Source organism: Diplotaxodon limnothrissa, linkage group LG18 (assembly GCF_057381915.1).
Source record: "Diplotaxodon limnothrissa isolate DT_005_m linkage group LG18, D_limnothrissa_male_GT1.1, whole genome shotgun sequence".
Classification (NCBI taxonomy): domain Eukaryota; kingdom Metazoa; phylum Chordata; class Actinopteri; order Cichliformes; family Cichlidae; genus Diplotaxodon; species Diplotaxodon limnothrissa.
Genome location: NC_140613.1, coordinates 14,893,439 through 14,918,706, shown reverse-complemented (window position 1 = coordinate 14,918,706; position 25,268 = coordinate 14,893,439). Strand labels below are relative to the sequence as shown.

Sequence of the window (25,268 nt, the reverse complement as noted above, 5' to 3'; positions counted from 1 at the left end):
TTCTTCTCAAGTTACTGGATAAACCTGCAGCACAGCGATGGCACGACCCCCCCTAGTAACTCTTTCTTTAATCAATAACATGATTTCATTTACATGTTACTTGAGTTTATTACGATTGCACAACAGCCCAAATATCCAATAGTTTGTTATTTGGACTTTTGATTCCAAAGGAGCGTCATGGAGATGTATTTGCCATCTTGTTCAAATCAATTTGACTGCTCTGGACACTGTGTGCTAGTTAAAACACAGCGTGGCACATAGAAACATCTGTCTCAGCCCCTGGCCAAAAACACACGAATCAACAACAACAACTTGAACTGTCAAAAACATATGTTGCAGCTCACACTTCACTGGAAATTCAAATGGGATCAGTTGTAAAAAAAAAAAAAAAACTAACAAAAAGAAGTGTAATTAAACCTAATAGTACTGCACAGCGTATCTGTCATCACAGCTGCTCATCACTAATCTTCTCTTGTCTTAATAAAATTCCAAAATCCTTATTTACTGTGGGAGACTTGCTGCTGCATGAAATGTCCAGTTTGTTTAGAAGCCCAGAAATATTTAGGGACTCTGTCTTTTTGGCTCGCAAACACTTTTGATTTGTTATGGTTCTCTTCAAAGCGGCACTGGTCTCCACTCGTGGAACCAGACAGGAGAGATGGGGCTTGCACGTGGGCCGGTGGCACTATGAGTACACGCTTATCCGCTTAAAAGGGGGAACAACACTGTAATGAGTAATGATACATGATTCACGAGAATAGGAAGTTAAATCCATTAGGGATTAAAGTGATATGTTTGGTCACGTTCTCTCCTAACATCTCCCCTCTGTGGGTCCTGAGTAACTCAAACCAACAAGGAGTAAATAATATATATATATATATATATATATATATATATATATATATATATATATATATATATATATATATATATATATATAATTTGTAAGTTTTTGAAAGTAGGCTAACAACTAATGTACTACTGATTTTTCAAATAACTCAAGGATACTGAAAATAGCGGGAGAAAAGTAAAGGAACAGTCATAACACTGCTATCTTTAAAAATAATAAGACTACTTTGACCTTATTTTCAGGGCCAAAAGAACACTTAAACAAAACCCAACTTCATATCGTTTGCGCAAGTCGACTAAGGAGAATGTTCGAGCTGATCTAGGATCAGATGTTTATCACGTCTGAAGATGCTTAAAATACTAACAAACAAATGTGACCGCTGGTGTGAGATCTGGTCTGTGAGAAAGGATAAGAAATCCACATTTATGAAGTGTACTTCAGCATATGCCAGTAAGAGTTTTGTCACAAAACGGAGTATGGAAAGCTCACACAGTGCTCGCACATTTCATAAACAGACGAGATTAAAAGGCAGAAATTTCCCAAATCCACATCCGTTGCCTGCCTGCATGATCCTCAGAGTGGTGCAGATTTTCTCGGTACGGTCAGTGCCAGATTTTTTTTGGTGGGGAAAGATTTGAACAATTGACTAAAAGGAAAAATCACTTTTTTTCTCGTTTCTTTCTTTCTTTAAAAAAAATAAAAAATAAAATCGGTGTGTTCGTTTTCAGTGACTAACCTCTTCTGAGCCCCTCTGTAGCTTTAACCAGGTTACAGCCGGAGCAGCGAGACTGTGAGAAACTTTCTCCACCCTCCTATTCTGGATCAAGTTTCTCTGCGGCTTCGTGACCGGCCCGAGATTTCTCTGTGATTTTAAGTTAACGCTGACAGAGAAGAAAGTGAAAGCCTGCTTACCATTAAGACCCAACTACGTACACCTCACATACCTTTATTTTGCGCCAGACCGCAGAAGCTCAGCCAAAGCAGAGACGTGAGACTGATCCACTTGAGAAAACGGGCTGCCATCGTGTTATTTTGAAGCTCCCGGTGAGAAGGTGTCATTCCATGCCAACAAGCCGAGATATTCCGCTTTCCCAAAACTTAAAAACGTCGCCTTTCCCTCTCTCTCTCTGCTCGTTGAGTAAAAAAGACTTTTCCTTCTGTGGGCAACTCAAACTTTGACAGCTCCTCCTCCTCCTCGCAGATATCTTCACCAGTCCCAGCTCAGGCGGCGACTGAGGACAAACTACTGGCTTGATCTGACGTCACCACGAGGTAGGACAGATGCGCCTCTCGCGCAGGTACACGCCGGATGTACAAAGAACTGCACAAACCAAACAGGAAAAAACGAAAAAAAGGGGGAAAGAAAGGCAGTGTTTTCGGAAAATGGACTGCACTGTAGAAAAGTGGCCATAATGTGAGCTACAGCGTGCATTAAAACATGTACAAATAAAAAAAAGCTGAATAAACTTCCTTGAGCAAACAAAGGCAATAACAGTAGCTCAGTAGCTGCAGAACAGAAACACCGGCTTTTATGGTCTGTTTTCTTAGTTTGGTGAAGAAAAAGACAAACAAGCAAAAGAGGAAGATGTCTAGGGTTGCCAACTCCCTGAAAAATAAATAAGGGACACCTCGTGGCCAGGGCCGGGCGACCCAGTTGTCTTCACCCTTCCCAGTGTGGTGAATTTTCTAGCTCTTTTTTTGTGTGTGAAATTATTTTTTTTAACCCTTTGACTTGAATTTGATTTAAGTAGATGTGTATTCTTTGTGATATGAACACATGTGAAACAAATGATCATTTAGCCATTTATTTTTAGCTCAAAATGACAACATTAACACATAAAACAGGTCTCTTTCTTAAACAGAAGCCTGTCATGCTTAACTTTTGAGAATATAAGTAAATCGTTCTTTAAAAGCACTCTGTCCTGCTTAACTTAAAATAATAGAAAACAATAGAAAGAAAAATATTCTTGTAACAGTGCACATTTAGTGCATTTAGTACAATTGGCTTCAGCTGAGGTATTATTTCAGCTTTTCTAATGCTAATCAGCTGCTCCCGTTTGAAAACCCGCTTGTTCCCATGATTACGCATCATATCCGAAGTTCCTGTTCCATCACATTCCAAAAGTCCTCTATTGGACTGGAATCTGGTAACTGGAGGCTGTATAAGTACAGAGGACATATTGTTATGTTCAAGCAATCAGTTTGAGAAAATCTGAGCTGTCTGATGGTTGTAAGAAGCCATAATAAGATGGACATGGTCAGCAACGATCCTCAGGTAGGCTGTGGCTTTTGAAGGATGCTCAGTTCAATTCAAAATCCTGCTCCTCACATACAAGGTCTTAAATAATCAGGCCCCATCTTATCTTAATGACCTTATAGTAACATATCACCCTATTAGAGCACTTCGCTCTCGCACTGCAGGCTTACTTGTTGTTCCTAGAGTATTTAAAAGTAGAATGGGAGGGAGAGCCTTCAGTTTTCAGGCCCCTCTTCTGTGGAACCAGCTTCCAGTTTGGATTCGGGAGACAGACACTATCTCTACTTTTAAAATTAGGTTTATAACTTTCCTTTTTGCTAAAGCATATAGTTAGGGCTGGACCAGGTGACCCTGAATCCTCCCTTAGTTATGCTGCAATAGACGTAGGCTGCTGGGAGATTCCCATGATGCATTGAGTTTTTCCTTTCCAGTCACCTTTCTCACTCACTATGTGTTAAGAGACCTCTCTGCATTGAATCGCACCTGTTATTAATTTCTGTCTCTCTTCACAGCATGTCTTTATCCTGTTTTCCTTCTCTCACCCCAACCAGTCGCAGCAGATGGCCCCGCCCCTCCCTGAGCCTGGTTCTGCCGGAGGGTTCTTCCTGTTAAAAGGGAGTTTTTCCTTCCCACTGTCACCAAAGTGCTTGCTCATAAGGGGTCATATGATTGTTGGGTTTTTCTCTGTATCTATTATTGTACGATCTACTGTACAATATGAAGCGCATTGAGGCGACTGTTGTTGTGATTTGGTGCTATATAAATAAAATTGAATTGAATTCAGTTGTGATGAGCCTCAGTTTCTTGTTCTTTACTGACAGGTATGACACGTTGTGGTCTTCTGCTGCTGTGTTGTGCATTCAGAGATGCTCTTCTGCACACTTTGGTTGTAATAAGTGTTCATTTCAATTTTTCCTTCCACTCAGCTTATAGCAGTCTGGCCATTGTCCTCTGACCTGTGGCGTGAATGAGGCATTTTTGTGCAGAAAACTGCTACTCACTGGATTTTTTTATTTCTCTTTTCCAGACCAGAAAAAGACCCTGGAGATGGCTTTGTGGGAAAATCTCAGCAGACCAGCAGATTCTGAAATACTCAGACCAGCTCGGCTGACCTCAACACCTAAATCACATTTCTGCCCCAGTCTGATACTCAATTTGTACTTCAGCATGTTGTCTTGATCATGTGTACACTGAGTTGCTGCCATGTGATTAGCAGATTAGATATTTGGATCAACAATCAGTTGAGCAGATTTACCTGACAAGGTGCCCAGTGAGTGCAATCATACTGAAAACTACAAAAATGTATAGCTGCATTAAAATCAGACTGATATTTATTAGTTTATATAGTAATTGATGATATCTAATCAAAATCAAATACATATTCACTTTAAAAAACAAATAAATATTTTCTGAATTGCAAATAAGGATAGTACAAAATGGTTAAACATTGACTGGTTTTCCAGTACTTCCTGCTGGTTAAGCCAATATTTACTGAAAGGTGGCCACATTCCTTGGCCCAGTTTTCTAATGCGGCTTTAACAGAGACTGGTTCTGTCTGTTTTTGGTGTGATTTCAATCCTTTGGTGTTTTTTATGTAATAACACTGACCCAAGTGGCTGCAACTGGACTATAGAGAGACAAATATGTACGTACAGCATTGTTTTACAGCCAAACGCCTCCTTACTGGTGGATTTTTGTCACTTTGCAGAAGACCTGGATCTATTTTAAGTAAACACCTAGGCAGAAAAAGCTAGTATGATGATGACTCATCCATGATACCAAGGCCTATAACTTTTAGAGGCCTCACTGAATGTGCCCATAAAAACAAAGCCAACAGTAAGTTTTGACATCCTGTTTCGATGTTATCCGTATTCATTTGGCGATGTATGAAAGACGGTTGTCAGAATCAGTGTCAAGCAGGGGTTGAATGTACAAAATGTCTTGAGAGTGCTGACAGAGTGTCTGTCTTATGAGAGCTGAGCCTAATTGGACGTCAAGCTGCTCAGATGTGTTTGTTGTTGTATATCAGACTCTATGGGGACAGGAGTGATGGAAATCATTTTTCACACTGGTGTTTATTTCATTATCGCAGCCTAATGGCACAGCAAAGCGTCTTTGCTCGTACTGTTGGAGGAAGAGGTTATTGTGTCTGGTGAAATTATAACCATTCTCCTCGAGGAGAAATTACCTAATGCGAGGCTAACGTTTCACTTGAGACGGCACAGTGAGCTTTTGTTCCCTGTGCTATAGTCATAGTGCAACTGTCAATTTGACTGTTCTTCGTATTGTGATTGCTAAAAAAAAAAAAAAAGTCAGTGGCCCTTGTTGTTTATGAGCATTTGATCCACAAGCAAAACCTGACTTAGTTCTTTGTTGAGAAACCTTTGTTGACAAACACAGCAGGAACACGTTTCTTATAGATGTCACCAGGTTTGCACACATGCAACCGACCACCTGGTATTGAGGTGAAAAGGAACGCGATTTGTCCCTTTCTTCAGTTAGAATGAAAAAAAAAACACAAAGCTGGAGTTATTCTTTGTCTTTACGCTGCTGCCTCTTCTTCTCTCATCCTCTCCCCCTCTCTCTCCTGTTGCTACTTCAATCATGAAACTGATCAGTGATCAGCTGATCGGCTTTTCTTGTCACCACTAGCCTCGTCTCTCTTGTTTGTTTATTGCCCATTTTGCGCCAGAACGAGGAAATCAGCGGATGTCGCGTGAAACAACAGCAGTACGTTTAAGCTTGATACGCTGTTGTTAGAATTTATTTAATATTAATTTCTAGTATCAGCTGATGTTTGCTGGAGCCACATCGGTAAAAGCTGCTGGTCATGATGTCGGTTTGGATATCTGTTGAGAGGGAAATGTGAAGATGAAACCAGGAGATGTCCTTACTTAATCAGTAGAGCTGAACAGGTGATGGAGAAACAGGTTTACCTTTTAGGTGACATGAATGAGTTGAAGGGAAGTGGTGAACTGTTTCTGAGAGACAAATAACCCCAGGATACTTTTCTAAGTAGCTGACAGCTGGTAACTGTGCAGAGGAGGATCTAGCAAAATTTTGACAGGGGGGCAGGCAGGACATTAACAGGGAAAGAGGGGCACAAAGAAATAATTTTCTTTCTTATTCTCATTTAAAATATCTAGCTTTTAATACATAATATTCAGAATCTTACAACCAAAGTGGTCATCTGATGTACAATGTATAGAAATCATACATATATACGAATAAGATAAGATACCAATAAGACCAATATTGTAAACTAAGGAAACACAATGAAGATATAAATTGGTACAAAGTTCATAAAGCGAGCGATTTTACCAGGGAGGTAAAATATTCCTGTTGTACTTTCAGTGAAATAAATTTCACTAAAAGATTCAGAGGAACGCTGGTTTGAGTGCGGAGTCAAGGAGGCAATTTACGTGAAAAGGTAAAGACCATCTCTGAATCGAGGAGGGGGCCTAAGGGTACATCTTTCGCCATCTTACAATGCTGAGATTGCAGCCATTCCCCAACTGTCTGTGAATGGTACTCATGGCCATTGATCAGTGGGTTTTGGTCAGTGGTTGTTGATCAATGGTCATGAGAATTTGCATAATTAAGATTAAGGAACTGACCTCCCAGCCAATTGTTCTTCAGTGGGCTGGTTTCAGTCATTATGCAAATGTACTGTTTATATGATTGGGGAAACTGGCAGTCAGCTGAGACTGAAGAAGTGACAAAACGTTTCTCCCACAAAACGCTACGTCCAGATGAACAGAATCAACTTTTGGAGATTTACTTACCTGGATGATTGAGCATGCATCATAAGGTTTGTCTCACACTCAGCCACAGTTGAGGCAGAGAGGGAAAAAAGGGGGAGAGAAATCACCTCGGCTTCTTTCCAGAGACCAATTTCTACACCAGTGGCCAATATTTCAATTATGAAATGTTTCACAGTCTGAAAGAAAGGCGTTGCAGTCGCCATCCACATTCTGCTCTGAGGCTCTGTGTGTCTTGGAGAGCTGACAAAGCAGAAACACTGAACAAACAAGAATAATGGCCAGAACCAGGAAATCAAAACAGAGTAAGATAAAGAAAGAGAGAGGCGGACGTGTTCAGAGGATGAGAGATGACAGCTACGGCTGGTAAAATAATTGCATGTGCTACCTTGTAATAGTCTCACATTTTCCATCTCTCATGCTAAATAAGCGCTGCGTGTTGCGGTATTTGTTCCTCAAGTAAGATTATAGATTAGCAGTACGAGTTAATTAATCAAGCTCATATTCGCAGCTTGAGGTCTTTGAAGTGCAGTAAAAGTTGAGCAGTATAAATAATCCTCAACCTCTAAAAACATTTCTTTGACTAATGTTTATACAAGGACTCTTATTAAGTGGTTCAACGAGGCAGAACTGGTACAGTATGTGACCATGTTTTTGATGGAGATTACCCCTTTATCCCTAAGGTCTTATATCTGATAAGCATGACAAAGCCCAGGTGGGCTGGCAACATCCCAAAATATATATAGTTTTAAAACAAGTGCAACAAAATAACAATCCCCACTCAGAAATGATACTGTGTTTTTACATTGTCCTCACAAAAGGATGCATTTTAATTAAGCTGGAATAAAACCCTGGGAAAGCTCTACTGTTTTGCATTTAAATGTGAGACACCTTTCCCCCCCCTAAATTAGATATAAGGCACAACAATAAGTAGATCATTTATTTGAGAACTCACGATTACCTTTTTGTAGAAAGCATTATTGTACATTAGGTGCTTCTCCTGGAAAATGATGAGCGGAACCATCAAATTTTGTTTCAGCATCTTCATAATGCAGATTAATCTGCTTTGAGTGTATAGCATTAACTCTTTGACTCCTTCCTGTGAATCTCACTGCTCTAGTTTGGACTGTCATGGCTGCCATATTCATGACATGTGAGATACTGCAAGGCTGAGATTAGATGTGAGTGAATCCCTAAAAGCTTTAATAATAGCATGATAAATCCTGTCTGCAGTGGTATGGTTGAAAAGCCCCAGGCATTCACAGCAAACTGTCAGCCACCAATTAATTAGGTTTAATTAGAGAAGCCAGTGAGATTACCTTGTATCGCACCATCTGGCCCCCCTCAAGGCGAGTCTCCTTAAGCTAAACTTAGTAAATAAAATAGTAAAAGGCAAATATTTGATTTTAGGAATTGTTTGTTTTGTAATACCGAGTTCACGTGCACACGCACAAACAAACACACGCGCGTGTGCTCGTGCATGCTCGTCTTATTGCATTATGGTTTACCTCTCCTGATGAGGCCCCTGGTCTTTGGCCCTGAGCCACGTTCAACTTGTCGGAGCATGTGGTCTCCATGACATCTCAGTGCGTTACACAGTAAACACCTCAAAGTAAATGAATGAACGGTTTTAAACCAATGACCGTCCCTTTCTCAACTTCTCAACCAGTCACATCCTGTTTCAAAACATGGAACAGCTTGTTCACAGTTATGAGTAATGGCAATAATCTCCTGAAGGTTGTGTGTGCTCAGGCTTCACAGGTAATTTAGCTGTGTAGCTCTAGTATTGTGATGTGTGCAGCTAAGATGAAGAAGCCATACTGGTAGTAGCACTTTACAAAATATATAAGTGTGTGTAGTAAACGCATACACCAACAAAGTAATACACATATGTTAGAATACAATAGAATAAAATTCAACTTTATTGTTATTGCACATGTCACAAGTACAAGGCAACGAAATGCAGTTTGCATCCATCCAGAAAGTGCTTTAGCAATAATATAGATATATTACAAAAAAGGGTCTATTATAGGTATGTTACAATGTACACGGTATGAAGGTTTGTTATGAATATGCTATAACTATAAGTATGTACAGGCTATGAACAGGATACAAATATGAAAACTATACAGAAATATGAAATATTAACTATATAAGTTATAAACAGTTGTAAAAAGTTGTAGAACTATAATTATTGTTTTGTACAGAATGATTGTCTATACAGCATTTACAGTAGTGCAGTTTAGATTAGTGATATGTGGCTAATTTCTATAGTGGGTATATAAAGTGCAAGTGGTTGTGAGTGGTGGTTCAGTCCATGTTTGTTTTTGTCCATTGTGTGTGTGTTCAGTTATAGGTGGTTGTGTGTGTGTGTGTGTGTGTGTGTGTGTGTGTGTGTGTGTGTTCAGTCCATGAGTTAAATGTGGGTCAGATGTCAGGAGACAGAGTTCAGGAGTCTGACAGTCTGACATGGAGTCTTTTATGATTAAAAGATCAGATTCACTAAGAATATGTTCATTTTTGATGTTTTGAGTATATTTAGTCTTACTCATGGCTCAAGAGTGGCTCAAGAGTTGAGCCTTCCAATTACAAGTTCGCCTTGTAATCGGAAGGTTGCCGGTTCGAGCCCCGGCTTAGACAGTCTCGGTCGTTGTGTCCTTGGGCAAGACGCTTTACCCGTTGCCTACTGGTGGTGGTCAGAGGGCCCGGTGGCGCCAGTGTCCGGCAGCCTCGCCAGTGCGCCCCAGGGTGGCTGTGGCTACAATGTAGCTTGCCATCACCAGTGTGTGAATGGGTGGATGACTGGTTGTGTAAAGCGCTTTGGGGTCCTTAGGGACTAGTAAAGCGCTATACAAATACAAGCCATTTACCATTTACTCTTATAAACATCTAAATATGCATAATAGTCATAATAAATGGTTAGAATCTAAGATGACATTTTCACTTATGTGTGTGCTCCTTAATAGGCTTTCATTTCTCAGCATCACAGCTGGGTAGAGGGTTACTTTCCTAAATCTGGTGACACTGATCGCTTCCGTGCCCATGCCATCATATTTCTTCAAAGCTGTCATTCAGTGTGCGTGACTACAGGAAACTTTGAGTCATTCGTGAGTGATTGACTGGCTGCAGCAATGCACATTGCAGGTGATATTTAATCCAACCTTGTATTGTGCAAGTGACAGATCAGAAATGCAGCGTAGATTTAATCAGCTCACATTTCTCTGCAGGTAGCCTCATTCTTTCCACTTGAACATCAGATTCAGACACTTTGAAAAACAAGAATTCCTTTTGAAATTGTCCATAGGTCAGACAGAAGAGCGCAGGATAGGACACGCTGGGAGGCTTAAACGTTAACTAGGCCACTCAGCTTTCCCTGATGTCTCCATACGATCTTTTTATTCAGTCCCTGAATTATTTTTCATGTCTGCTGGCAAATAAATCACACCTGCCTCCCTCCTGGGTGCAAACTGTGTGCAAACATTAATAATGATGGTAATAATAAAATAATATTTTTAAAAAACTCTAAAGTCTGATTTGATTTTTGTCATGAGCTCCTACTGCACTCCTTCCCACAGGCCTAGGGCCTTTCTGTGTGCCATATCAAATGAATGTCGGATTAATTTCTCGCCTCATTAGTTTATATGGGGTGGATTCCTGTCTCAGTTTGTCCTGTCTTCAGTGTCCTGGCAAAAAAAAAAAAAAAGCAGCTAGTGGCTCTTTCTTCAACGAAATGCTGCCATCTGGTGGCTCGTTATGCTTCAGGCAGGTTTTTGGTGCCGTTTGAGCTAAAAATGTCGATCAGGTCTTCTATTCTGGGTCCTCAAGATTGAGGGCACATAGTGGGATAAGTGCAGGACCAACATTTAAAGATAAACGATCATGCAATTGATCAGCATCTGTCCTGATACACTGTATTTGATGGTTATTCGTGGCACGGGACTATTTAGCAGTTTGTCTAGCGCATAAAGGCAGTTACCTGCTTTATCAGAGCGAAAATGCAAGCCACACAGTTTAAAATCTGGCTTTGCGGCCTTTGTTTTTCGGCATTTAAGATCAAAACATACGGCTACGTGTGCGCTTCAAACTGCACAGAGCCGTCGCCTTTGCAATGTAAACGTCAGATGTGCAGGCAGTGCTGAGAAATTGCGTTTTTATCTCGTATGCACTCTGTAGGGTAGCTCTTATGATGCTGCCAAGCAGCGCTGCGCTGTGTGAGAAATCAAAGCGCAGGCGTCGAGTCGGGAGGGAGCCTATCTTGCGCAGGCTGGATACTGTACATGGCCATTGATGCTGCTGGATAGATGTAGCCCCCGATGTAAATAAGAATGGCGAGGGCAGCGGGTCTGACACGCCGAGTTATCTCTGCTTGACATCGGAACATCACACCATCGGGATTATATTTAAGAAGAAAGAAAGAAAAACGCGGGGTCCGTTTTTTTCATCTGAATCTGTCTTGACAGCTCGCCCGATGGTTTTCATTTGACACAAAGCAGACGGGCGGCTTCTTCTAATAAACACTTGGGAAAAACGGGTCATTATGACCTTAGTATCCTCCAGTAAAAGAAAACCATCGGATTGTTTTTACGCGGCAGCATTCTGCTTGCATCTTTTGCTTTGGATTTCGTGTGCCGTGTCCGGAGAGGGGGATCATCAGTTCAGCGTTGAGGTAAGATAAATGGCCTCCTACCCCCTACCACCACCACCACCTCCCCCGACTCTGAGAATCATAAATGACCGTGCTCTCTCCTCCACATCGTCTGCCTCAGCGTGGAAAAAACAAAAAAACAAACAAAACAAAAACAGAACAGAACATGTATGTTGAGTTACCCACGCTATCCGTGGGCACATGCGATAAAGCATAACATGGAGACATTCCAAGCCTGTCAGGACAGCTCACGCACTGGAAAAAAATACCCCTCATTTGTTGGGTGCAATGAAACAGAAGGATGCTCATTTCAGGTTATTACATTGCGGTTCATGAAGTGAGGTGATCCAGAACACTGATCCAAAATGTGCACATATGAATGCACTGAGATCCGTCTATTTAAAGTACAATGAACCCAAAAATGCCTCAGCGCGTCTGTTGTATTGCTAGAGAAGCTACTTTTTTGACAGGTCATCATGAAGTGAGATGTGCTCTGGCAGCATCACAGTGTTGGAGGAGATAAAACATACAGACACAAGTTGCATAATAGGATTTGCTTCTTTTTTCTACCTTATTAATTGATGTCATTTCCATCCTCACCACAGGCTCCCCTCCCACCACTCTGAAGAAATTAAATGCTGAAGCTGACAGTAACACACACACACCATTATTCAATTTAATGGCTCAATGAAATCTTGCCTGATATCTCTCTGAAATCTGTGCCTTTGAACAAACACAACTCATACAGGAAACACACCACGGGAGAAACCGGGAAAAATAAGAGGGATAAAAAAAGGCGTTTAGCAAAGCTGAGTAAGGGACAGAGGCAGAAGGGAGGGATGGGCAGAGGAGACAGTTAGTCAGATTAGCTAGCTGGAACATATCTCATTGGCTGTGTGGTGATAGGGAGGCACCTGGTTGGTGTGTGGACAGCTGTGGATAGTGTGGGTGCCAAGCTCACTTTCAGGACTGAACCTGCCGGTGCCCCTGAATGATTCTCAGCTTCACCTCACTTGTTTGCATCAAATCACACTCTGGCTTTTTAGGGCAGGAGGAGGCAGGGCCACAGTCCTGCTCATGAACACTGACCGAGAGCCGCAAGACACGAACACTGACTAAGGTCAGCAGCAGGGATTCAGCTGCTTTTGTTTTAGCAGTGCTGTCCACACAAGCAACCCTTTAAACCCTAAAAAATGTGCTTGATAGACAATTTAACTAAATAACTGACTATAAATTATTGTATATGTGTGTTTTTCTCAAAATTAGCTTTTGATACTCTCAGGCATACTGTGATGTTAAATAAAACACTGCTGCAGCTCATTCTGTTATTTTATTTAATATTCAGTAGTACTGTAGCCAAAGGTTAGTCACTGTCTCTTGTGAGATGCACAATGAATGATGCACTTTCATATTATTATTATACTCCCACTTTTAATGTATTGTATACATTACAAGAGTTTGGTGGATATGTGTGTTGTGTGGTGAATCATATGCCTTTTGTAATATTCCCAAACTTGCAAAATGTGCAACACTGTAGTGTAATCTTTCCTGTTTTCCTCTCTCAGATCTGAGCTTTGGTCTTAAACCAAAACAAAATATGATGGCTCAAATCTTTCTCCTTCTTCACCCCTTGCAGGGATGGCTACAGAGGTATGGCTACCTTCCCCGCACAGAACCAGGCATGTCTGTCCTGCGATCGGCCCAAACCATGCACTCAGCTCTTGCTGCCATGCAGCGTGTCTACGGGCTCAATGTCACAGGGACACTGGATGAGAAAACCAAGGAGTGAGTGTATACATGTGTGGTGGACGTACTTGCGCAAACACAAACAGCTGAGCAGCACATGCACTTCCACTAGGCCATTAATGTCATGTTAATGCATTATGCTCCACTCGTTCATTTAAAATGCAGAAGGACGGACTATCAGTATTGCAAAGAATTAGTAAAGAGACAGAGATGTTTGTTTCACCTCGCGTCACCTCGCCTCACACAACCTCAGTTGAAGGTTTTAACGCTTCTCCCTCTTCTCATTTTGCATGATGATGCAGTGATATCACCCTGAGGTGAGAATTAAAGTTTTGCCTATGTATTGTGTTTGTTTTGTAGTTGTGACGTGGGTATGAATGAGAAACATGAAGGGCTGTAGTTTGGAGTAGTTTAGCGCTGTTCTGCATTCCTTATTTTGGTTCTGTGATTCTCTGGCACCTGTCAGGAAGAGAACTGCTGAGTTCACTTCAATGATTCCTGTTGTCTTGTGACGCAAAACTGAGATCCAAAGTTTTTTAGTCAGCAAACTTAAGTCACCTTCTCTTCTCTTCTCTTCTCACTTTTTAAGCTGGATGCAAAAGCCACGCTGCGGTGTTCCGGACAAATTCAGAAGCACGTCAAGGTCACGGAGGCGGAGATACGCTCTGACGGGACAGAAGTGGCAGCGAACACACATAACCTACAGGTGACAGACGGCTGAGGCATGTTGTCATAGGGAGGTTACGGATTCAGATCTGCTAGTGTTAATTTCCTCAGCTCTCCTCTGTCTCTCATCTTCTCCTCTTTAACCACCTGGGATCACATGCTCCGTGTTGTCATAGAGACCGAGCAAGTACGTCACGTGTGTGTGGGGGGCTCGCGCACAAAAATACAGTGATAATCACACATCCAGAAACACATAAATTAACACATAAATGTACCCATGTGTGCTGCGAGTATGTTTGCTCCACAGTTATAAATAACTTGGTGGCGAAACCAAAAAAACAAAAAAACAAAACAAGATCAGGCTGTTTTGTTTTGCTTTTTTTTCTCCTGTTTTTTGTTTTGCTCGATCATTTTCATAAAACAAAACGAGCCGTTTTGTTTTATGAAATGGGGGCTTTTCGCTCCCCGATATTAAATTGTTTGAAAATTCACAGTGTAAATTATCCATAATCTCAGCAGAAATATTTAAACACTCATCTTATCAGGCCCGATTAAGCCCACGCTTTTAATAGGTTCTGAGAAGAACCGATAAACGGGTCTTTGGCACAACTGCAAATTGACAGGTTTCTGCAATAATAGACGATAACTGTCAATTTATTCAAATCCTCCCTTCTTGCCTGAATTTGAATTGATGAGCCACCTCTCCTAATGGAATGTCAATCAGTGCTGAGCCATTCCTGCCGCTGCTGACTGCACTTTATTCGTGAAAATGAACGGGGAGCGAGGAGAAGATTTCCCATTCCTCTCTGCCTGCCAGACACTGATAACGACTGCTGTGTTAAAAGTTCAGTAAAAAGCTGCCGGGCTTGAAATAGTTGTCAAGTGCAACTTTTTTTAAGGATCTTCTTCTCATTCTGAAAAGTGTGTGTGTGGGGGGGAGGGTGATCAGACAAATTAACAGGACAATGAAGCAGGATGTGTTTTATTTTCCTCCCTGAAGTTTGGAATTATATGCGATTTGTGTCTTTATCTAAACTCGGACTTTGCAGAGTATTTTTAGAGCGAGTTCCTCGACCACCTCTTCAGCAATCTTTTCACTTGGTATGCTTGTTCGGTTTCCCACAGCATAAAAAATGTTACCCCGAAGGTGGGCGCCCGTGAGACTCACGATGCCATCCGGCGGGCGTTTGACGTGTGGCAGGGTGTGACTCCCCTACGCTTCGAGGCCGTTCCGTACAGCGCCCTGGAGACTGGCAGGCGTGACGTAGACATCACTATCATCTTCGCTTCTGGTTTTCACGGTGACAGCTCACCCTTCGATGGGGAGGGAGGATTCCTCGCCCACGCCTATTTTCCAGGCCCAGGCATAGGAGGAGATACACACTTTGACTCCGATGAGCCTTGGACGCTTGGGAACCCCAACCATGATGGTGAGTGAAAGGGAAAGCTGGCGTGAGGGATGAGACAAGGTGACTAAGACCGGCAACAATGGAGCAAGCAAAGCACAAGAAAGGAGAAGCTACAGCAAGGATGGGGAGGGAGGTGGGCAGGGGGGATTTTAAGATAATTAAAAAAAGAAGGGTTTTAAATGCTGAATGTTGGCAGGAAGGTATATAAACAAAAACTGCATGGAAGATGTGAGGAAAGCACAGAGAAATAAAAAAAAAGAGGTAAATGAGGACTGACTGAAGGAAAACCATCTAAATAAAGATGGCTCGGCAGGAGGGCAATATGACAGAGATGGTATCACAGGGCATGAGTGTGAGGGATGCTTAACCAAAAAACTAAGAATGCAGAGATGTCTTTGATCCGCCCGTGCTCTGTAAAGACGCATCACTCCATCTGTCAGGATTTTGATGTTTTTTTGTGGTGTAATAAGCTCTTCACACGAGAGGATAGAAGGCCCTACTATTTTAAGACAGTGGTTGCTGGCTTATTCAGTTTTATTGAATTTGATGTAGCCCACTGGTATTTGTACCATTATATAATTTAATATTAATGATATTAGGCTACTTTGCTAATATCCATATGCTAAGTGCTTGCATTCTCCCATCCCATCCGGTTTATTGGGGTTGAGGGGAGGCAGGGGAGGGGTTACAGTTCACTTTGTGTTTGTTCTGGTAACCTGTTTGCCACCCATCAGCTCCTCTCCCTCTCTCCCCTTTCTTCTCATGCCCTAATGGTAACTGTCTCAGGCTCCTGAGTTGAATTCACGTTCACCCTTGTGCAGCATCCCATGGTTATCCATTTGGAGTGCTGGGGCTGATTTTGAAAAGCACCCGTCTCAGCTTATGTGTCTGGAAAGCTTTGCAGCCTTTAATGGGCTTTCACAGCGGTGTAATTGTAAATGTTGCATGTTGACATGTGCGCTAATGGTAGCTCGGGCTTGTCTCCTGGGAGTCCTTATGGGACAATTTGGGTTAGGTGGAAGAGGCTGGTAGTGTTAGATAAATGGTGGTGGGGGTGGGTAACCTTTTAGCTGCTGGCTGACGGTCAGTCGCTGGTCTGTGCAGCGCTCCTGGCAGAGGGGAGCGCTGCACAGTTGTAAAGGGCAACAATCTCCTGGGGACAGCTTCAGTCACAAGCTGTACTTAAATGGTGTACTTCTCTCTAAATCAGGTTGACACTATGAGCTGAACGCTGGCCATATGTACCAACTGTGACATTTTTATTTTTTCATTTGTGTGCGTGTGTGCGCGCGCGCTTGCATGCAATGGGACGTAGACTCACAATGTTTGTTTGCGCCAACATTCATATGGGTTCAGGTGCAATAAATGAGCGCTTCTTGCCCGATGCCCTGGGCAGCAATCTGAGTGTGTCCCTCCCCGCTTGCTGATGCTCTCATGTGGCTTATCTTCCTTTAAGTACTAAAAGAGAAAAAGTGCACCTGTTTCATATTTTACCTCCAGTTCGCTTTCCTTGTAACTTTTTGCACCACATTAGCTCAGTGGAGGTACAACTGGAGCAGATGGCAGTGAGTAATTATGATTTTCGCTGCTGATAAATTAACTATTATGCACTGAATGGTTAGTCTGTAAAAAAAAAAAGAAAGAAAGAAAGAAAAGAAAAGAAAAACTGTGAAAGCTGCACCTGGAGAATGCAAAGCCTTGAAAATACTTTGTGATTTTTAATCAACAGTAATCCAAAAGAAGCAGGATTTTAAATAACAAAACAATAAAAAGAATCAAATTTTCACATTTAAAATCCTGTGAGTAGTACTTGTTTGGCATTTTGGGCTCGATAAATGGTTAAACAATTATTGGATTTGTCTGCACAGAGCAGGTTACATATTGATGCTAGGTAATCATAAAAACTTTTTTTCACACAGTATTTTTTTCTTTTTTGTGAATCTAGTTTGCAGGGTGTCTCTGTACTTTTCACTTGTTAAGCTTTTGCACTGGTGATAGCTGTGGATGGAGACCTGTGTTTACAGGTTCACCTGGACTCAAGAGCAAACAGATTTTAATTGAAAAGGTCAAGAATCAGGGTCATCATACCATCATGAGTGTTAATACTGTTAATATTTGCCTGTTCTGTTTTATCATAATGTGTAATCTCTCTTTATTTTTTATGTTTTTGAACTTTTGGATTCTAACTCATGCCATCCTCTTCCTCTCTCCAGGTAACGACCTATTCTTGGTTGCGGTTCATGAGCTGGGCCACGCCCTCGGTCTGGAGCATTCCAATGACCCCACTGCTATCATGGCTCCTTTCTATCAGTACATGGACACTGAGGACTTCAAACTACCTCACGATGACCTACAGGGCATCCAGAAAATCTACGGTAACTTTCCCAAGTGAATTTCTCTTCAGAGCACGAGCTGAAAGTCTGAAAGAGCACGTAATCAAGACTCTTACGTCTTGTTTGTTCCAACACTTCACTGAAGCTGTATAGCAAAACAACATAAATAGACAAGCGCTGAAGCTTAGTCACTTGCTTATTCAAATGCTGCTGCGTCAGTCATATTGGGTTCGATGCCAGTAAGCAGCATTTGTCAGCTGTTAAAGAGGGCAGCCAATCTATGCTTTCAAAACAACGTGAGTCCACTAATGCTCAGCCAAAAAAAGGATACAGTTTCCGTGCCAAAATAAAAGGCGCAATGGCCAAAAAGCTGTAAACTCACTGGACACCGACTTAAATCTTGATGAAAGTTTTGAAAAAGACGAATATAAAGGAATGCAGATAAAATACGTTCTATTTTGGGTTTTTTAGGTCCACCGGATAGAGCCCCACAGCCCACCCGGCCTCCACCCACAGTCCCACCTCCTCGCTTTCACCCTCCTTCCGACCCACGTAAACACGATCGCCATGCCAGACCCCATCGGCCTCCACTGAGTGCCAAACCCTCCAGCCCAAACTCCAAACCTAACATCTGTGATGGAGGCTTCAACACTCTGGCCATTCTCCGAAATGAGCTCTTTGTGTTCAAGGTAAAATCGGTCATCACATCAGAGCATTCTGGGATTTCATCGGTGGCGATAAAGAGCAGTGATGATTTGACCTTGTCCGTTTTTACAGGACCAGTGGTTCTGGAGGGTACGAGACAATTCAGTAGTTCCTGGCTACCCCATGCAGATAAGCTACTTCTGGAATGGCTTACCTCCCAAAATTGATGCCGTGTATGAAAACAGCGAAGGGAAATTTGTTTTTTTCAAAGGTAATAACAGCAACCGCTCTTTATTTTTTGTGTGTGTGTGTGGGTGTGACTGTAGTTCAGCTACTGGTAGTTAACACCCCCTTTACGTTAACTGGTCCTAAATGATCTGTTCATGGCATTAGGGCACCAAACAGTCTAATGACTGCAGGACCAAAAAATAATGTAGGTTTCTAAACATGAATGTAAATATGACGGTGTATTTTAGTCAAGGTAGGTAAAGAAAAAACTAAGCCATAAAGAGCAGGGGGGCAATGTGTGATACTGCACAAACAACCTCTAATAAATTTCTTGCAATTTTACCATTTTAGAACGAGACATCAAATATTCTCTGAGATGATTAGGTCATTAATTTCAATAAAAAGAAGAATTAAGAAAATGTAAGAAAATCAGAATCAGCCTTTGCACTCATCGCTACCGATGGCTGTTTATTATAGCTTCAGTGGCGGACCTAATCATATTACCGGTATACTTTGCAATCAAAAGGGCCAGAATTACCAGAATTACCACAGTTTAGCGTGAACTGAGCCTATTTAGAGGAAAGCAAATTAGACGAAGTGACAGCTTTTGTGCGCGTGTGCCATTTCCTGTTTATTGGAGGCACCAGAGGTGTGATTGATTGGTTGATCCACACATGCCAAAATTGAAGCTATTGCTCCAATATGACAATAAATGTAAAAACAATGCTACGTTTAAAATTACATATGCTTTTGGGGCAAGGAAATGCATTCATATTTGCCAGGCTTTACTAAAAAAAACATTTTAGTGTAAAAAACACAAATTTATACAACAAATCTTCTTTATCCTTAACTACAATATATGTAGCGAACAGTTTGCCACTAAAAGTTAAACTAAAGAAATGTTCCTACCAATAAAAAAATGGACAAAATGTGCTTTTATTAAGTATCCTGGGTACACACCGGCTACATATGTGTATCTAATAATGTCTGCGATTTTGACTATGGGAATATAACATGGGATAAACAAACACGCCAGTATTTTTTAGTCATTTATGAGTTCTTAGGCATCCCAGAGCACACCTGGGTGAGAGTTAATCCATGGGTGTGCTCCCATACAGAATGAGAAATTCAGAGACACTAGTAAAGCTGCTCCTGTTTGCCTCTTTCTCACACACACATGCACAAAAGTCCAAATATGCTAATAGTCTCTAACAGCCTACCTCTTTCCACATTTTAAAAATACAACCCAACTATTTTTTTCAAGTTTTTAGGCTTTTAAATGTTAACATCTATCTTCCTTCTGTGTTTGTAGCCAAGCTGTTTACATCCAATTTTTTATTAGCAGCGAGCCACAGACCAAATTAGGCAGGATAAGCAATCCCACCACAATTTCTGCAGAAATTCCATATTCTGGTTAATTAAAATAATATTTTATTGTATACCATCACTTCAAGAACACTGGAAAGGGCATGTTGTGTTGGTATGTATATGTGTGTGTAAAGACCTGATATTCAAAGCGCAGAGAAAACGTTTATTAGTCCAAAGATTAATCCAAGATGAAGGCCAGTGAGTCCAAACCACAACTAAACGCATAGAGAAACAGACATGCAGGTGACAGGCAACACAACAGAGCACAAATTAAAACACACAGCTATTTATACTAGGACCACACTGAGGGTTAACATGGTAAAACTAATAGCACTACATGAGTGACAACAGACTATCAAAATAAAACAGGAAGTTACTCAAGAAACCGCAACAAGACTTAAGCTTGACACAGAAGGACACAAAGGACAGAACGAGAGATTGCAGAAAATAAAGCATAAGCAGAATACTAATGGGAGCAAACAGGAACTGAAACAAAGCATTAAGGCACAAAATACAAAGGAATGTGAAAATCTGGGGAGCAGGGCAAGCTTTACAGTACATATCTTTCTTTTTTTTTTACTGTAACAGGCGACAGTGAGGTTGTTTTGCTTTCTGTCTGGTAGGAGAACGAGTGCAGGTCCAGTGGAGCCGTCCGTCCACCAGGCAGATTAACATGACATCTGTCACTCTGTGGGATCAGAGTGCCTCATGCTTTATTTATTCACTCATAGGGACTTAACTGTGTGTGTGTGTATTGGTGGGTTTGTGCATGTGAGCGTCGAGCTACTTACTGCACAGCAGCCCTTCTTTGCTCTGCCTGAGGCATTTATGATCAAACTGAATTAAATGCAACAATAGCTTCAATAAAGCTCAACACAACAAGTCTCAGTAGAGTTGTCTTCAGAGCATCAGCTTGCTGTTTATTGTATTGTACTGTAGATAACACTGCATAGATTTTCCTGCTGAACACATATTCTTAAAACAAGGTGACATCTTCTGACTCTTGAAATTACATGAGCAGGGGAAAAAAGCCTCAATGAAAAGAAAGAAAAGCAACAACACAAAAGAGTTGAATGAGCTGAAAGCCCGTGGTGCTTTTTTTGAACTCATATTTAGTTATTTGCTTTGTCCCAGTGCAATCTAACTTTGCCCGTGTATTTTAGGAAACCGTTTCTGGGTCTTCAAGGACACAACTCTCCAGCCTTCGTACCCTCAGGACATCTCGCTGTTCGGGAGTAGCATGCCCACACAGAGTATTGAGACAGCTGTCTGGTGGGAGGATGTCGCCAAAACCTACTTCTTCAAAGGAGACAGGTCTGTGTAGATTATTAGTCGTGTAAAGATTTGGACAGAACTGAAACTGCTCAGAGTAAAAACACCATGCACCATGGGGACATTTGAAGGATAGAATGTTTTTTAACATATTCTATTATAGATAGCATATGATTATTAGATTATATATCTATTATACACTCATATATTGATTACATCACATCCACAGTGTGCCTTTTGTCCTGTCTCCCTTCCCTCACCCCAAGCCGTTCACAGCAGATGGCTGTCCCTCCCTGAGCCTGGTTCTGCTGGAGGTTTATTCCTGTTAAAGGGAGTTTTTCCTTCCCGCTGTTGCCAAGTCCCTGCTCATAGGGGGTCGTCTGTTTGTTAGAGTTTTCTTTTTCTATTATTGTCTTTACCTTACAATATAAAGACTGTTGTTGTGATTCACAACTATACAAATAAAGTTGAATTCAATTTAAATGTTTTAACCTTTATGTTACGCAGCAGATCCTAAAGACAAAAGAAAGCATCTTTTGTGCTTTCCTCTTCCTCCACTGCGATATAAGGGGAAGGTTTTTGGCTATGCTTGGTTTGGACACCTTTTGCAGCATTGATGGCCTGAAGTCTCCTACAAGTGTCCGTCAAGCTTGGCACATCTTCTCTTTTAAAAACATTATCTCTCATCCATCTTGGCAGAACAGTTTAAGCTCGATCAGGATTGTCAGTGAGCTCCCATTTTTCTAGTCTCTCCAGAAATGCTGTTTTGGGTCCAGAATTCAAGACGTGAGCTTTTGCCTAAGCTGGACCACTTTGGAAAAGGTGTCCAGTCCCTGTTGCTGAAAAGCCTCCTGACAGCATCAGGTTGCCACCGCTGTTTGACTGTGCAGATGGGTTTGTGGAGGTGGTGCTCAGTGGGCGGTTTCCAGCCTAGAATCATGGTGATATACTTCAGTCTTCAGTCTGTAAAATGTTGCTTCTCTGGAGTTGTTAAGGTACCTTTTGGCAAATGCCTGGTGGCCCTCATGAGGAATGGTTTGATTCAAAGTAACCACTTGGTTCTTAGTTAGCAGATTACTGAGTTTGATCTGTTTGGCCAGATCAAGGAACCGCTGGGGATTTGAGATTTCTTTGATTTGGGAACGATGGAGATTACTACCTTCTTTGATCTTAAAAGCTTTGCATCTGGACTGTATGTTATCCTGTGCATGGATTCATGCAGAGTATAATTGGGTACCTGCAGTTTGAACTGAATTGAATCCAAGGATTCATTCCAAGACACCAAATATGAGAATCTGGTGTTTATCTGAGTGTGTTGCAAGTCCTAAAGTTTGAATTTATGCCAGAGTGACTCACATGTTAAGCTGTCAAGTTAAATCATATCCTAAGAGGTCATAGGACGCTGTGATGGGAGCTGACTAAATGCTTTGTCATGATACTATCATCCCAAACCACAAGTTGCCACATTTTGACAAACAAGACATTTTGTCTTGAGCGTGATTTTATCTCTCTCTCTCCCCGCGTGTATGACAGGGAGGTGTTTGTTCTAATTCAAAGAAATGACAGTTTGCAGCGAGATTTATGTGCGTGAGCACGAGTGTATGAGAAGCACATCAATCACAGCTACTAGTGAAACAGATCTATGTGGCAGATACACACAGAGCATGGATGATTGATTTACCACTTTCTGTGGTCATGTGAAATACTTGAAGTCTGTTGCTGATCGTTAAATAGTCACATGGAAAAAAACGACATTTGATTGCAAGTTATAGATATGAGTTTGTGACAGTAAGCAGAAATCCAGTGCAGTGCTCTCGTCATCCCAGGCTATGATGTCTTTGTTTTCCTGAAGGTAAATGCTGAACTACAGTTATTGCTTTCTGGGCTTAGTGCGACTTTTAAGCAGATCAACTTGAAATGAAGGCCTGTTCTGTGTTGAACTGGTTGACCTACTGAGCAGTAGACCTATTTTCAGTGTTGCAGACATGTTGGTGAGTCCTGATTATCTCAAGCTAAACATAGACTTTGTCTCCCAAGTGGTTTTGTTCTACATTGCATAATTTATATCTTACACAAATAAACAGAGCTGTAGCATAAATTCAGGCAGGCCATGATGTCAAGCTCAGCATAATCCTGTCTGTCAGCTGCTTTTGCAACCCACTGTTATCCCAACTTCTCCTTTTAATGCTGCGTCTGATTATTATGTCTTATCCACTGATCCACTGATGGCTGCTTGTATGTGCATGATCCCTGCTCATGTGTGAAGAGTGTTTCAAAACATCTGTCGCCATCAGTATTAATATCTCCAATTAGCTAAAACGTCAATGTCATTATTGAGGTCCTGGCCAGCAGTTCTTTACAAATCACTGCCACCCAACGCCTTTGTGAAGTCCCGATTAAGGGAGCTGTCGAGTAAAAGAAAAACTTAGCGACAATTTTTTAAAAAAATATTTAAGTGTGTTTTGAGGAAAGTAGTCCTAACTCCTTGTATGATATTAATGCCTGTGATGTTCAAGGCTACAGGGTTGTTAAAATGACAAATACATCTATTGTTTCCATTTTAAGTGACTAAGTGATGGTAACACAAGTGTGCTAACATTTTTTAATACTTATTATGACTACTGCACTAACTAACAGGTGTCCCTGAACCTCTGTATTGACTCTTTTTTGATATATTTGCCTGTCCTGTTGTAGATACTGGAGGTACAACGAGGATATGAGAACCATGGACCCGGGTTACCCAAAACCCATCACCATCTGGAAGGGCATCCCTGACTCTCCACAAGGGGCTTTTGTGGACAAGGCCAACGGTATGTTTGCATTACTGACTGTAAAATCTGTAAGAAATAACAATGTGATACCAGATGCCTGTAAAAGGTAATAAAAACAAACACAAAAACAGGAAGTTGATAAGTTTATGTGGCAATATCCAGTTTGTTTTTGACTAGTATGTAGTACTATAAAGTAGTGCAACCAGCTGTGAAATACATTTAGAGTAAGTAATGTGTTTTGAGTGGGCGGCGGGGGCAGCTGAATAAGACATGTTGATTCCAGCTGGAGACCTTTGGTGCATCTTGCAATCCATTACTTTGTTTTCCAGCTGTCTCTACACTGTTTAACAAATTCAAAATATCCCCAAAAAGTCTTTAAAAGACTGCCTATATCCCTAAATCCCCAGGTTTCACCTACTTTTACAAAGGAAAGGAGTACTGGAAATTCAACAACCAGCTGCTTCGCGTGGAGCCTAACTACCCGAGGTCCATTCTGAGGGACTTCATGGGCTGCGACAGCCTACCCGCCGACCCCGATTGGGACTGGAGCCCCACGGTGGTAGAGGAGCGCCACTATGACAACGGTGATGCAGACGTTGTTATCAAACTAGACAGCGCTGGAGGTACGGAGAAAGCGGTGGCCATTGCTATCCCTTGCGTTCTGGCGCTGTGCATGATGGTCCTCCTCTACACTGTTTTCCAGTTCAGGAGGAAGAGCACGCAGCGCCACATACTGTACTGCAAACGCTCCATGCAGGAGTGGGTCTGAGGGATTGTCGCTGCACTGTATAGAAAGGGTTGTAAACCTCTGATAAAGGTCTAGTTATTGCTCCAAGCCCTAAGTACAGTAATTGGGAGCGCTGTAAAGGGTACAGCAGATGAGGTTTGCCATGTAGGCAGATTTCAGAACTGCTCGAACTCGTGACATGCAAACTGCAAAGAAGTGAAACGATCAGCAGAACTCAAACGAGGACGGTGCTGGAGCCACACCTATGTCTAACTAATATGTATGTATCAGCTTTGACTTTTTCTGTATCTTGGAATGAACTCAATTAAGTGAGACAGAGTTAAGCTTGTGTAAGTGGGACCTTTGTCTATCCCCATCTCTGCACGCCACTTAAAAAGCCCCAAGCACTAACTTCAGTGGACAAATTAGATATAGGCTTCTACTTTGCTTTCATTTCTTAATTAAATTGCCCTGAGCTGTGCTTTCCTTAATTTAGGGTCCCCTGTAAAAGATTATTCATTGTGCTGCGGATTCACACACGAACCAAATATGACCTTTTTCTTCCAAAGAGGATTACTGCTTGATGTGTT

The 25,268-nt window shown here is 41.6% G+C and overlaps 2 protein-coding genes across 7 annotated transcripts in view; one reads left to right on the top strand and one right to left on the bottom strand.

Moving 5' to 3' along the window:
• Positions 1-2,068, bottom strand: part of egfra (epidermal growth factor receptor a (erythroblastic leukemia viral (v-erb-b) oncogene homolog, avian)) — a 46,399-nt gene extending 44,331 nt beyond the window's left edge. For both annotated transcript variants that reach the window (XM_085378828.1, XM_085378829.1), the window contains exon 1: positions 1,795-2,068. In XM_085378828.1, coding sequence (XP_085234954.1) covers positions 1,795-1,909 — 115 coding nt within the window. In that variant the 5' untranslated portion in view covers positions 1,910-2,068. The remainder of the gene's footprint in view (positions 1-1,794) is intronic.
• Positions 2,069-10,963: 8,895 nt separating this feature from the next.
• Positions 10,964-24,720, top strand: mmp16b (matrix metallopeptidase 16b (membrane-inserted)). 5 transcript variants are annotated; one of them, XM_085378794.1, is made up of 12 exons: positions 10,964-11,000; positions 11,461-11,534; positions 13,150-13,298; positions 13,562-13,576; positions 13,849-13,965; positions 15,051-15,355; positions 17,548-17,709; positions 18,139-18,356; positions 18,445-18,583; positions 21,072-21,222; positions 23,875-23,990; positions 24,359-24,720. In XM_085378794.1, exons 3-12 carry the CDS (start codon positions 13,195-13,197, stop codon positions 24,718-24,720), a joined length of 1,689 nt encoding a protein of 562 aa, XP_085234920.1. In that variant the 5' UTR covers positions 10,964-11,000; positions 11,461-11,534; positions 13,150-13,194. The 5 variants fall into 5 exon arrangements, with proteins under 5 accessions (XP_085234920.1, XP_085234918.1, XP_085234915.1 ...); XM_085378792.1 differs by lacking the exon at positions 10,964-11,000 and having other exon boundaries at positions 11,406-11,534; XM_085378789.1 differs by lacking the exon at positions 10,964-11,000 and having other exon boundaries at positions 11,406-11,534; positions 23,875-24,010; positions 24,334-24,720.
• The last annotated feature ends 548 nt before the right edge of the window (positions 24,721-25,268 follow it).

Excerpts from the sequence above, each read along its gene's own strand:
- mmp16b (XM_085378789.1), top strand. The coding sequence starts at position 11,406 with ATGACCTTAGTATCCTCCAGTAAAAGAAAACCATCGGATTGTTTTTAC. Across the intron at positions 18,357-18,444 it reads ATGAGCTCTTTGTGTTCAAG|GACCAGTGGTTCTGGAGGGT; the intron begins GTAAAATCGGTC and ends CCGTTTTTACAG. Across the intron at positions 21,223-23,874 it reads TACTTCTTCAAAGGAGACAG|ATACTGGAGGTACAACGAGG; the intron begins GTCTGTGTAGAT and ends GTCCTGTTGTAG.